Genomic DNA, 11,933 nt, shown 5'->3' with positions numbered 1-11,933 from the left:
TGTGAAGAGTTGTCTGTCTCTGTGTGTTAGCCCTGTGACAGGCTGGTGACTTGACCAGGGTGTGAGCTGCCTCTCGCCTTATGACTGCTGGGATTTAGAAGGAAATGGATGGATGAAACAAACCTCAATAATGTTACCATTTTGACTATGTCCATTGGTCAGTAACTGCTGTTGTTGCTAGGCAACAGAAGCACCTGACAATGGTGTTCTATGTAGGCGGGGCATGTTACAAATTTCAAAAGTGAACTCTGATGTCACTGCATCGCTTAGTTTCAGCACTTTTCAAACTAGGAAAACACAACACATCAGACAACAGACAGCTCACCACACAAGAGGCAGCTCACCAGACAAGACACAGCTCACCAGACAACAGACAGCTCACCAGACAAGACACAGCTCACCAGACAACAGACAGCTCACGAGACAACAGACAGCTCACCAGACAACAGACAGCTCACCAGACAACAGACAGCTCACCAGACAAGACACAGCTCACCAGACAACAGACAGCTCACCAGACAACAGACAGCTCACCAGACAAGACACAGCTCACCAGACAACAGACAGCTCACCAGACAACAGACAGCTCACCAGACAAGAGACAGCTCACCAGACAACAGACAGCTCACCAGACAACAGACAGCTCACCAGACAAGACACAGCTCACGAGACAACAGACAGCTCACGAGACAACAGACAGCTTACGAGACAACAGACATCTCTGCACAGCATTTAAAGTTGGAACAGAAACACACTTTGACTCTGCTCATAACGTCTGCAAGGTAGCCTCATTTCCTCTTTTACAAACTTCTTCCTCTGATTAAAACTTTTCTCAGTTGATTTGGCCCAGTTCTCACAGCAGAAATGTGATTTTCACCCCTCTTAATGCAGTTAGTCCATAAAGTATAGTACTTAATGTACATTAAGTACTTAATACTTAATGTATAGTCCATAAAGCTATGCTACATACATTCAGCAGACACTTTATTAGGTACACTTGTTGGTTGGTTGGTCTGAAAAAAAGTTTGAGGTCATTTAATTGAAACACTAACACAATGCTGGGCAGTATTCAGGAAAATGAGAGATGGAGAGTTGTGAATGAGAAAAGTGCAAACTGTTTAAATGAGTTTTAGGATTAGAGTGAGAAGTGCATCAACACAGTAACAAATATGCTCAGTAGTGAAGCATGTGTATGAACAACAGTAGTGTATAAAAACAATGAGAAATGTTAATTCCTGATCACCATGATTATCTCTGCTGTGAGAACTGCTCCAAATCGATTGAGAAGAAACTGTAACAGCATTTTTAAAAAAAAAAAACATTTTCATGGGAGGCTAATAATTCTGTCTTTATCTGTTGCTTCATTTCTTGGTGAAGAAGCCACAATGAACAGACAAAATTCTGGACCAGGACTGGTGACCGGCCCACCTTACACCACAACCACTGAGCTTATTGCCCTGTGCTGGGGCTTTAAATCCCTGCAGCTCGAACATACCAAGCTCAAGGAGGATTTTAATCAACTGCAGCAACTCCTGGAAGATGAAACAAAAGGAAAAATGGAGGGATTAATGGAACTAAAAGAGGTAAAGAAAGAATTAGAAGTAGAGAGGAAGAAAAAACAGTGTGCAGAGAATATAAATTCAAAACTGCTGGAGGTACAAGAAGCCCTGGAAGAAGCATTGGAATATGTTGAAAAGGAGAGAAAAATTGACTATGAAAATGCAAAAACCAAAGAAGAACTTGTTAGTAAGGAACTTTCAGAGGTGAGCATTTTAGAAGAGGAGAGAAGAAGACGAGAGCAGGCCGAGGAGGAAATACAAACTATAAAAAATAAACTGTTGGAAATGCAGCAAATGTTAAAACCAGAAAAAGAGGCAAAACTAACGGCCCAAAAAGAACTGGAAAATCTAAATAAGGACTTGTTGGGATTCCAAGAAGCACTGGAAGAAAAGAGACAACAACTTCAAGTAGCAAGAACAGAAATAGAAGACCTGAAACAAGCTTTATTGGCAACACAACAGGAACTAATGGACGCGAAACTAGACATTTTTATAGAGACAACCCTGGAGGAGACTGAAGACACAGAGAAAGGACATAAAGCAGCGTTGAAACAGCTGAAACAGCAGCACAAGGATGCCAAAAAGACTTTAAAAGAGAAAACGAAAGTGGCAAAAAGGAAGCTGAAAGCAAAAGTCCAAGAGGGAGAGCAGAAAATAATTAACAGACTTAAAGAGCTAAAGCAGTAACAGAAGAAGAAAAAAACTAACAAGATGTGAATTCACCTTCCTCCTTCTCCTCATCCTTCCCTCCCTCTCCTCCTACCACCCCTTTCTCTTTCTCACTCCTAATCTCCCTTTCTTTCCCTTTCTTTCCCTCTCTTTCTCTCTCTTTCCCTCTCTTTCTCTCTCTTTCCCTCTCTTTCTCTCTCTTTCCCTCTCTTTCTCTCTCTTTCCCTCTCTTTCTCTCTCTTTCTCTCTCTTTCCCTCTCTTTCCCTCTCTTTCTCTCTCTTTCTCTCTCTTTCTCTCTCTTTCTCTCTTTCCCTCTCTTTCCACATCTCCCTGTTTTCCTTTTTTCTAGTTCTTAAGTTTCATATTGTTCAATTGTTAAAGTTCCTGTTTTAGTTAGTTATTAAGTTTCATATTTTTTAGTTGTTAAGTTTCCTTTTTTGGTTGTCAAAGTTCCAGTTTTTTAGTTGTTAAGTTTCCTTTTTTTTGGTTGTCAAAGTTCCAGTTTTTTAGTTGATAAGTTTCCTTTTTTGGTTGTCAAAGTTCCAGTTTTTAGTTGATAAGTTTCCTTTTTGGCTGTTAAAGTTCCAATTTTATTTAGTTATTAGGTTTCCTTTTTTTCACATTGTTTCATATTTCATCTTTTTCTAGTTGTTAAGTTTCCTTTTTAAAAACTGTTTTGTATTTTTTCTCTTCATGTTGTGAATAAAAGCAAACTAAACTAAAGAGGTTTCTGTCAGTATGTACAACAGGACGAGAGGAAGCACTAACTCATGTTTTTGTGTGTAGGTCCTCGTGGCTCCATTGATGGTGTACAACTCATTTTATTCACAGTTGTTTATCACAGTATTTACTGATCCTATCAAGTGTCTCCACAAAAACTGCTTTGAAATTGCATTTTTTAACACTTCAAATCTCATTTAATTCTTTTGTTTTCTTTGCAAACACATTCATCATATACCACCCCAGATAGTAAAGTGACTCTGGACCGGATCCGCCCCGATGTATCACAGACTCTGGAACGGATCCGCAAAACCGGGTCCGGCTCGGAGTCCATTTGCACAGCGGGACGGATCTGGAATGGATCGGAATTACAGATCAGGAAAAGCGCAGGACCGTATCTGAAAGGGCTCCGGCTATTTCTCAGATCAGATCTGGAATTCGGTCATCTATTAATACACAATTTCACAAAACACTTCTGTAAGAAAAAAAACTCGAAAACCTTCCAATATTCATGCCCAGGACTATGCTGCTCACATGGAGCTGCTCACATGGAGTGAGCTGTGCACCCGCCTCACTCCACTGGCCTGATCCGACTCATAAAACAGTTTCTACTTGCAGTTGATTGTATATTTACCTCTGGAAGCACTAATTAAAGGAACCGCCCCCTTTATCCTTCAGTGTTTAGGGTTGTTGTCTTGTTGAAGTATCCAGCCCCAGCACAACTTCAACTTTGTCACTGATTCTTGAACATTGTTCTCAAGAATCTGCTGATATTGACTGGAATCCATGCGACCCTCAACTTTAACAAGATTCCCAGTTCCTGCACTGACCACACAGCCCCACAGCATGATGGAACCACCACCACATTTTAATGTGGGTAGCGTGTGTCTTGGAATGCTGTGTTCTTTTTCCAGCATGCAATACCGTCCCTTATTATGTCCAAATAACTCAATTTTAGTTTCATCAATCCACAGCACCTTATTACAAAATGAAGCTGGCCTGTCCAAATGTGCTTTAGCAGACCTCAAGCGACTCTGTTTGTGGTGCGTGTGCAGAAAAGGCTTCTTCTGCATTACTCTCCCATACAGCCTCTCCTTGTGCAAAGTGCGCAGAATAGTTGAACGATGCACAGTGACACCATCTGCAGCAAGATGATGTTGTAGGTCTTTGGAGCTGCTCTGTGGGTTGACTATGACTGTTCTCACCATCCTTCACCTCTGGCCTTAACTAGAACTGTGCCTGTGGTCTTCCATTTCCTCACTATGTTCCTCACAGTGGAAACTGACAGTTGAAATCTCTGAGAGAGCTTTTTGGATCCTTCTCCTAAACCATGATGTTGAACAAGCTTTGTTTTCAGCTCATTTGAGAGTTGTTTTGAGGCTCCCATGTTGCCGCTCTTCAGAGAAGATGCAAAGAGGAGAAACACTTGCAATCGGCCACCTTAACCCTTTCTTATAATTGGATTCACCTGTGTATGTAGGTCAAGGGTCAATGAGCTTACTAAACAAATTTTTTGTTCCAATAATTAGTGCTAAAGATATTCAAATCAATAAAATGACAAGGGTGCCCAAAATTATGCACCTGCCTAATTTTGTTTAAATAATTATTGCACACTTTCTGTAAATCCTATAAACTTCATTTCACTTCTCAAATATCACTGTGTTCCTCTGCTATATGATAGATTTAACTGAAATTGCTGATCTGAACAACCAATGATTTATAAAGGAAAATAATGAAAATTATCAGGGGTGCCCAAACTTTTGCAAACCACTGTATCTGCCTGTGTTCAACATCAGTGACCAAGTGAAGAACATCTAAAAATATCTATCCTTAAACAAAAATGCAGTCGTAAACAGAATGAGTGTAAGTGCACAGCAGAAGTTAACACTTGGATCTATTCTAGTACAAAAAAAGAAGTCACCCACGTACTACTTTCATTCTGCAAAGAGAAGTGCTCGCAGCCCAGGCTGTGCAGCACTGCATATTGTGAGAAAGCAACAGCATGACAATCAGCGAGCAGTGTGCAGGCAACATTGCCACAGGATCGGTATAATACACAGCTGCAGGATAGTTGTTTCCTAGAGTTCACAGTGGCGTGCAGTGCAGAGGGGACAGACATGACAGACTGTGGAGGTGGAGAAGGAGAACAAATGGATTTGTGTTGTCCTTGTGTTTGAAGTCGTCTTTCCTCGTGGCCAGGCAGTATATTTGGGCCTAAATACTCATCATTAACCTAAATTACAGTTTTTTTTTTAAACTGATTGGCCAGCAGCAGGACAGCTGCTCAACATCAGAATAACCCGCTGAGAATCTCAATGTAACACTAAGTGTGTTCAGGTGGACTGAAACATTAGCAGCGCCGTGCTCTTTTCTTTTTCTTTTTAGATTATAAGATAAGATAGTGTTTATTTGTCACATGCACAGTTATACACAGTACAATGCACAGTGAAATGTATTTTGTACCTGCAACCATATATACACACACATATAAATAAGAAGAATAAAAATAAAAAAAGTAATTCACACTATACACTATACTCTATATACTATACACTATACACACTTTTATAAATTATAATATTTACATTGTGCAATAATGGTCCAGTTAGGGCTCAGAGTTGAGCAGACGGATGGCTTGTGGGTAAAAACTCTTCTTCAACCTTTCAGTCTTAGCCCTCAGGCAGCGGTAACGCCGGCCTGATGGGAGCAGGGAGAAGAGAGAGTGTCCGGGGTGGCTGGGCTGTTTTAGGATCTTCATGGCCCTCAGCCTGCACTGCTTGGTGTAAATGTCCTGCAGGTTGGGGAGGGTGGTTCTGATGGTCCGTTCAGCTGAACGAACCACCCTTTTTAGGGCCATGAAGTCCTGCTTGGTGCAGTTTCCCATCCAGGTGGTGATGCTCCCACGCATGATGCTCTCGATGGTGCAGGTGTAAAAGTTCCTGAGCACCTTGAGTGGGAGCTTGAAGTCTCTCAGCCGCCTGAGGAGGTAGAGACGCTGTCTGTCCTTCTTCACAGTGATGTTTATGTGATGAGTCCAGGACAGGTCCTGTGAGATGGTCACTCCCAGGTATTTGAAAGTGTCCACTCTTTCCACCTCAGCACCACTGATGACAAGTGGATGGTAGTCCCTCTGCTGCTTCCTGCTGAAGTCCACGATCAGTTCCTTTGTTTTGCTGACGTTGAGCAGGAGGTGGTTCTCCTGGCACCAGTTCTCCAGGTGGGAGACCTCTCTCCTGTAGGCTGTCTCCTCATTGTGAGAGATTAGTCCCACAACAGCAGTGTCGTCAGCAAACTTGATGATGACGTTGGACTCTGACGTGGCCTCGCAGTCATGGGTGTACAGTGAGTACAGCAGAGGGCTGAGCACACAGCCTTGGGGGGATCCAGTGTTGAGGGTGAGGGAGGATGAGGTGAGGTGACCCACTCGTACCACCTGTGGTCTGCTGGTCAGGAAGCTGTGAACCCACCTGCACAGGGATGGGCCCAGGCCCAGGTCCAGCAGCTTAGAGACCAGCCTGGAGGGAACTATGGTGTTGAATGCTGAGCTGTAATCTACAAACAGCACTCTCACATAGTTCCCCTTACCGGTGTCTATGTGTGAAAGGGTCTTGTGGAGGAGGAAGGATATGGCGTCATCTGTGGATCTGTCTGGCCAGTATGCAAACTGTAGTGGGTCGAGGGTGGTGGGCAGTGAGGAGGTGATGAATGTCTTGATGAGTCTCTCAAAACACTTCATCACCACAGAGGTGAGCGCTATGGGCCTGAAGTCATTGGGGCTGCTGGGGTGTGGTTTCTTTGGGACAGGGACTATGATGGACTTTTTAAAGCAGGTGGGAATCACACACAGCTTCAGTGAGAGGTTGAATATCAGTGTAAACACAGGTGCCAGCTGGTCAGCGCAGGTCTTAAGGACACGTCCACGTCTGGTCCAGCCGCTTTCCTAGTGTTTACACGTCTAAACGCCCTCCTCACGTCACGCTCCGTCACAGTGAGTGTCTCCGCCCCTCCGGCCGGGAGCGCAGCGGGCTGTCGGCTTCCCGACTCAAAGCGCGCAAAGAAGATGTTGAGTTCATCTGCCAGAGAAGCATCGGCACTCACCGGGTGTGTGTGTGGTGCTTTGTAGTCCGTGATGGTGCGTAGTCCCTGCCACAGTCCCCTGGAGTCAGACTGTTGTAGTTGCTGTTCCAGTCTGCGGCCATAGCGATGTTTAGCCTCTTTCACCGCTCTGCGGACGTTGTATGATGCAACCTTGTAGTCCTCCATGTTCCCAGAGGCGAGGCCGGAGTTGTAGGCAACGGTGCGGGACCTCAGGGCGTCGCGGACAGATTTATCCACCCACGGCTTCTGGTTGGGAAAAGTCCTGATGGTCCTCCTAAGTGAAGTGTCATCAACAACTTTCCCAATAAATCCCACAACAGTTTCCGTAAACTCCTCGATGTCTCCGCCCGCGGTGCTGCGAAACATGTCCCAGTCGGTTGAATCCAATGCACCCTGCAGAGCGGCCTCTGTTTGATCAGACCACCGTGTCACTTCTCTCACAGCAGGGGGTTCCTGCCTGAGCCGTTGTTTGTATTTCGGCATGAGAAGGACAGAGGTGTGGTCAGACTTCCCAAAAGGCAGAAGAGGCTTTGCTTTGTAGCCCTCTTTGAATGGAGAGTAGCAGTGGTCTAGGGTCCTCTCTCCTCTGGTGGGGCAGTCGATGTGTTGAATCAATTCCGGTACCAGCTTTTTCAAGTTTGCACTGTTAAAGTCCCCGGCTACGATGAGAGCCGCATCACGCTGGTTAGCCTGATAGGTGGAAATCGCCTCATGTAGCTCGGATAGTGCAGTGTTTGTGTCCGCCTGAGGTGGAATATAGACGGCGCTGAAGATGACCGAAGTGAACTCGCGGGGCAGGTAATGGGGGCGGCATTTCAGGGTTAGGAGCTCCAGGTTAGGTGAACATGATTGTTTCAGAGGGACAACATTCCTACTGTCACACCAGTTGTTATTAATCATTAGGCACACACCTCCTCCTCTTGATTTTCCAGACTCACTCGTTCTGTCCGTGCGATGAACACTGAAGAACTCCGACGGCTGTACGGCGTGGTCCGGTATGAGGGGGGTCAGCCATGTCTCCGTGAGACAGATGATGTTGCAGTCCCTTATGTCCCTCTGAAACTGTATCCTGGCCCTGAGTTCGTCCAGCTTGTTATCCAGTGACTGGACATTAGCCAACAGGATGCTCGGCAGTGGCGTTTGGTGCGCTCTGCGCCTCAGCCTCTCTCTTACGCCGGCTCTTTTCCCTCGGGGCCTTGTCCGTGACCTGGGTGCTCCGCGCCGTCCTTTGTTTGAGGTGGCCCACTGGAAACGCAGTATCTCCTGGGGCCAAGTCGGGTCGGGAGAAAAAGGTGTCAGAATACAGCCAGAGTGCTGTATTCTGATATTAAAAAGAGTCTGTCTGTCATACGTGATATGACACAGAGCAGGCGGAATTATAAAGTCCAGAATTAGAGCTAAACCTAATATATACAAACAAAGCGTAGGAGCAGGTACGACGGCTGCTGACCTCACCGGCGCCATCTTGATGAATCAAGAACAAAACACACATTTGATTCAGTTCCAATCAATCTGTACTGAAAATACAGTGTGTGTGTGTGTGTGTGTGTGTGTGTGTGTGTGTGTGTGTGTGTGTGTGTGTGTGGGGGCTGAAATGTGCAGGTGGGGGTGCAGTTTGTGCAGCTGACCTGATTGGTAGTTGCAAAGCACCAGAATACTGCGGTGTGAAATAACATTCCCTGGTGAGAAAATTATAGCCTTATGTGGTAAACATTACATTTTTGATACTTTCTGTTTATATAATATTTATGCTTTATTTGCCCAGCCCTGATTTCAGCATTGTGAGCCACAAACGTTACATTAGAGCTGCACCAACAATAAAACATTAAGTTAAAGATCCGAATTGTACTTGTGGTTCTTTTCAGGGATGCATCTGTGCGAGCCACCTGATAACAAGACAATTTATATGTTTTTTGTTTTTTTTTCTTGTGTGGTAACTGTGTTAAATAGATAATGTCTAATCATATTCCCCATGCACATTTGGAAGTCTTCCAACACTTCGATGGCCATGAAAGTCTGCTTTGAGAAATGAAGGCTCCTTGAAGTATATCAAAAGGATGAGGCTGCGGACGCCACTGAGAAAAACTACAGAGGAAACATCCAACCACTCAGTGTGTTCTAAAGGTGGCATTAAGCTTTGTAGAAATAAGTGGATAATATTGGCAATTAATTTTGGATCAGCTGAATATTTAAGGCTCTGTGGTTCATTTTCCACTGAAAAAAAGAAATTGACAAATTTTGTCTGAAGCATTTGAAACGTTCCATTCATTTCTAAAGGTGGCAGCATGAATATACAGGGGTTGGACAATGAAGCTGAAACACCTGGTTTTAGACCACAATAATTTATTAGTATGGTGTAGGGCCTCCTTTTGCGGCCAATACAGCATCAATTCATCTTGGGAATGACATATACAAGTCCTGCACAGTGGTCAGAGGGATTTTAAGCCATTCTTCTTGCAGGATAGTGGCCAGGTCACGACGTGATGCTGGTGGAGGAAAACCTTTCCTGACTCGCTCCTCCAAAACACCCTAAAGTGGCTCAATAATATTTAGATCTGGTGACTGTGCAGGCCATGGGAGATGTTCAACTTCACTTTCATGTTCATCAAACCAATCTTTCACCAGTCTTGCTGTGTGTATTGGTGCATTGTCATCCTGATACACGGCACCGCCTTCAGGATACAATGTTTGAACCATTGGATGCACACGGTCCTCCAGAATGGTTCGGTAGTCCTTGGCAGTGACGCGCCCATCTAGCACAAGTATTGGGCCAAGAGAATGCCATGATATGGCAGCCCAAGCCATCACTGATCCACCCCCATGCTTCACTCTGGGCATGCAACAGTCTGGGTGGTACGCTTCTTTGGGTGGTACGCTTCACAACAAAGTTCCGGACAGCGCCATTAAACTGGATGGATTTACAACATTCCGCGCGGACAGAAACCACGCCAGCACGGGTAAATTTCGAGGAGGTGGTGTGTGCATTTACATCAATAACAACTGGTGTACGAACGCTGCAGTTATTTCAAGTCACTGCTCAGAGAACATCGAGTTTTTAACCCTTAACTGCCGTCCATTCTACCTGCCACGTGAATTCAATACCGTCAACATCACATCTGTTTACATCCCGCCCAGCGCCAACACAAAGGAGGCTCTCTCCACCCTGTACAAATCTGTGAGTACACTACAAAACACACACCCAGAGGCGGCCTGCATAATCGCTGGCGATTTTAATCAGGCCAAACTGAAAACTGTAATGCCACACTATCACAAGTGTGTGAACTTTGCTACAAGGGGAGAGAACACACTCGACCAGGTCTACACCAACATCAGACAGGCCTTCAGAGCTGCTCCCCACCCCCACCTGGGTTCATCAGATCATCTCTCTGTTATGCTAATCCCAGCCTACAGACCTCTGTTGACGAGAAGCAAGCCAACTGTGAAAGAGATTAGGGCCTGGCCAGAGGGCTCCACAGCAACTCTACAGGACTGTTTTGAATGCACAGACTGGACTGTTTTCAGGGAGGCGGCCACCACCAACCAGGTCGTCAACCTCACAGAATATACAGACTCTGTAACGGGATACATAACAAAATGCATGGAAGATGTAACCGTCACCAAGGACATTACAGTGAGGGCAAACGAAAAACCCTGGTTCACCAGGGAGGTACGTGAGCTCCTGAGGGCACGCAACATTGCTTTCAGGTCTGGGGACAAGTTGGCCCTCAAGTCTGCCAGGGCCAAATTGCACCAGGGCGTGAGAGCAGCCAAGCGTGCATATGGGCAAAAAATCAACTCATACTTCACAGACACAAAGGACCCAAGACGCCTGTGGCAAGGCATCCAGTCAGTCACAGACTACAAGCCATCCCCCCCACCATGTGAGGACAACACAGACTTCCTCAACTCACTCAACATCTTCTTCAGCCGGTTTGAAGAAAATAACACCACAACACCCACAAAAATCCCAGCAAATCCAGACAACACAACACTTCAACTGGACCCAGCAGACGTGAGGAAGACCCTACTCAAGGTGAACCCCAGGAAAGCTGCCGGACCAGACAACATACCCGGGCGTGTGCTCAGAGACTGTGCAGACTCACTCACCGATGTCCTCACAGACATTTACAACACCTCTCTGAACCAAGCCACCATACCAGCAAGTTTCAAAGCTACCACCATCGTACCACTACCAAAGAAGTCGCCAGCATCATCACTGAACGACTACAGACCCATAGCACTCACCCCCATCATGATGAAATGCTTTGAGAGACTGATAAAGGCCCACCTGACATCCACCCTCCCCCCCACTCTGGACCCTTACCAATTCGCCTACCGCCCCAAGCGCTCCACCGATGACGCCATAGCAACAGCAATCCACCTCTGCTTGGCTCATCTGGAGAACAAAAACAGCCATGTGCGGATGCTGTTCATTGACTTCAGCTCTGCGTTCAACACCGTCATCCCCCAACATCTGGTGAACAAGCTGAGTAAAATAGGCATCAGCACTTCACTGTGCAACTGGCTGCTGGACTTTCTAACAAACAGACCGCAGACAGTCAGAGTTGGAAACAACTCCTCAGCGACCACCATCATTAACACCGGGGTGCCGCAAGGATGTGTGCTGTCCCCCCTGCTGTTCACGCTGATGACCTACGACTGCTGTGCTAGATTTGAAACGAATCACGTCATCAAATTTGCAGATGACACAACAGTGGTGGGCCTCATCAAAGACAATAATGACTCAGCGTACAGGGAGGAGGTACAGCAACTCATTACCTGGTGTGAGAAGAATAACCTGCTTCTCAACGTAAACAAAACAAAGGAAATTACAGTGGACTTCAGGAAGAAAAAAACAACACACACCCCTCTCACCATCAACGGCA

General features: G+C 45.6%; 1 protein-coding gene across 1 annotated transcript; it reads left to right on the top strand.

The window, feature by feature from the left end:
* Window positions 1-623: 623 nt before the first annotated feature.
* On the top strand, window positions 624-2,354 carry LOC115791269 (myosin-9-like). Its single transcript, XM_030745453.1, has 2 exons — window positions 624-782; window positions 1,378-2,354. Exon 2 carries the CDS (start codon window positions 1,386-1,388, stop codon window positions 2,244-2,246), a length of 861 nt encoding a protein of 286 aa, XP_030601313.1. The 5' UTR covers window positions 624-782; window positions 1,378-1,385; the 3' UTR covers window positions 2,247-2,354.
* Window positions 2,355-11,933: the final 9,579 nt, after the last annotated feature.

Source organism: Archocentrus centrarchus, chromosome 13, assembly GCF_007364275.1.
Source record: "Archocentrus centrarchus isolate MPI-CPG fArcCen1 chromosome 13, fArcCen1, whole genome shotgun sequence".
Lineage (NCBI taxonomy): Eukaryota > Metazoa > Chordata > Actinopteri > Cichliformes > Cichlidae > Archocentrus > Archocentrus centrarchus.
This window is presented reverse-complemented; position numbering and strand designations above follow the sequence as displayed.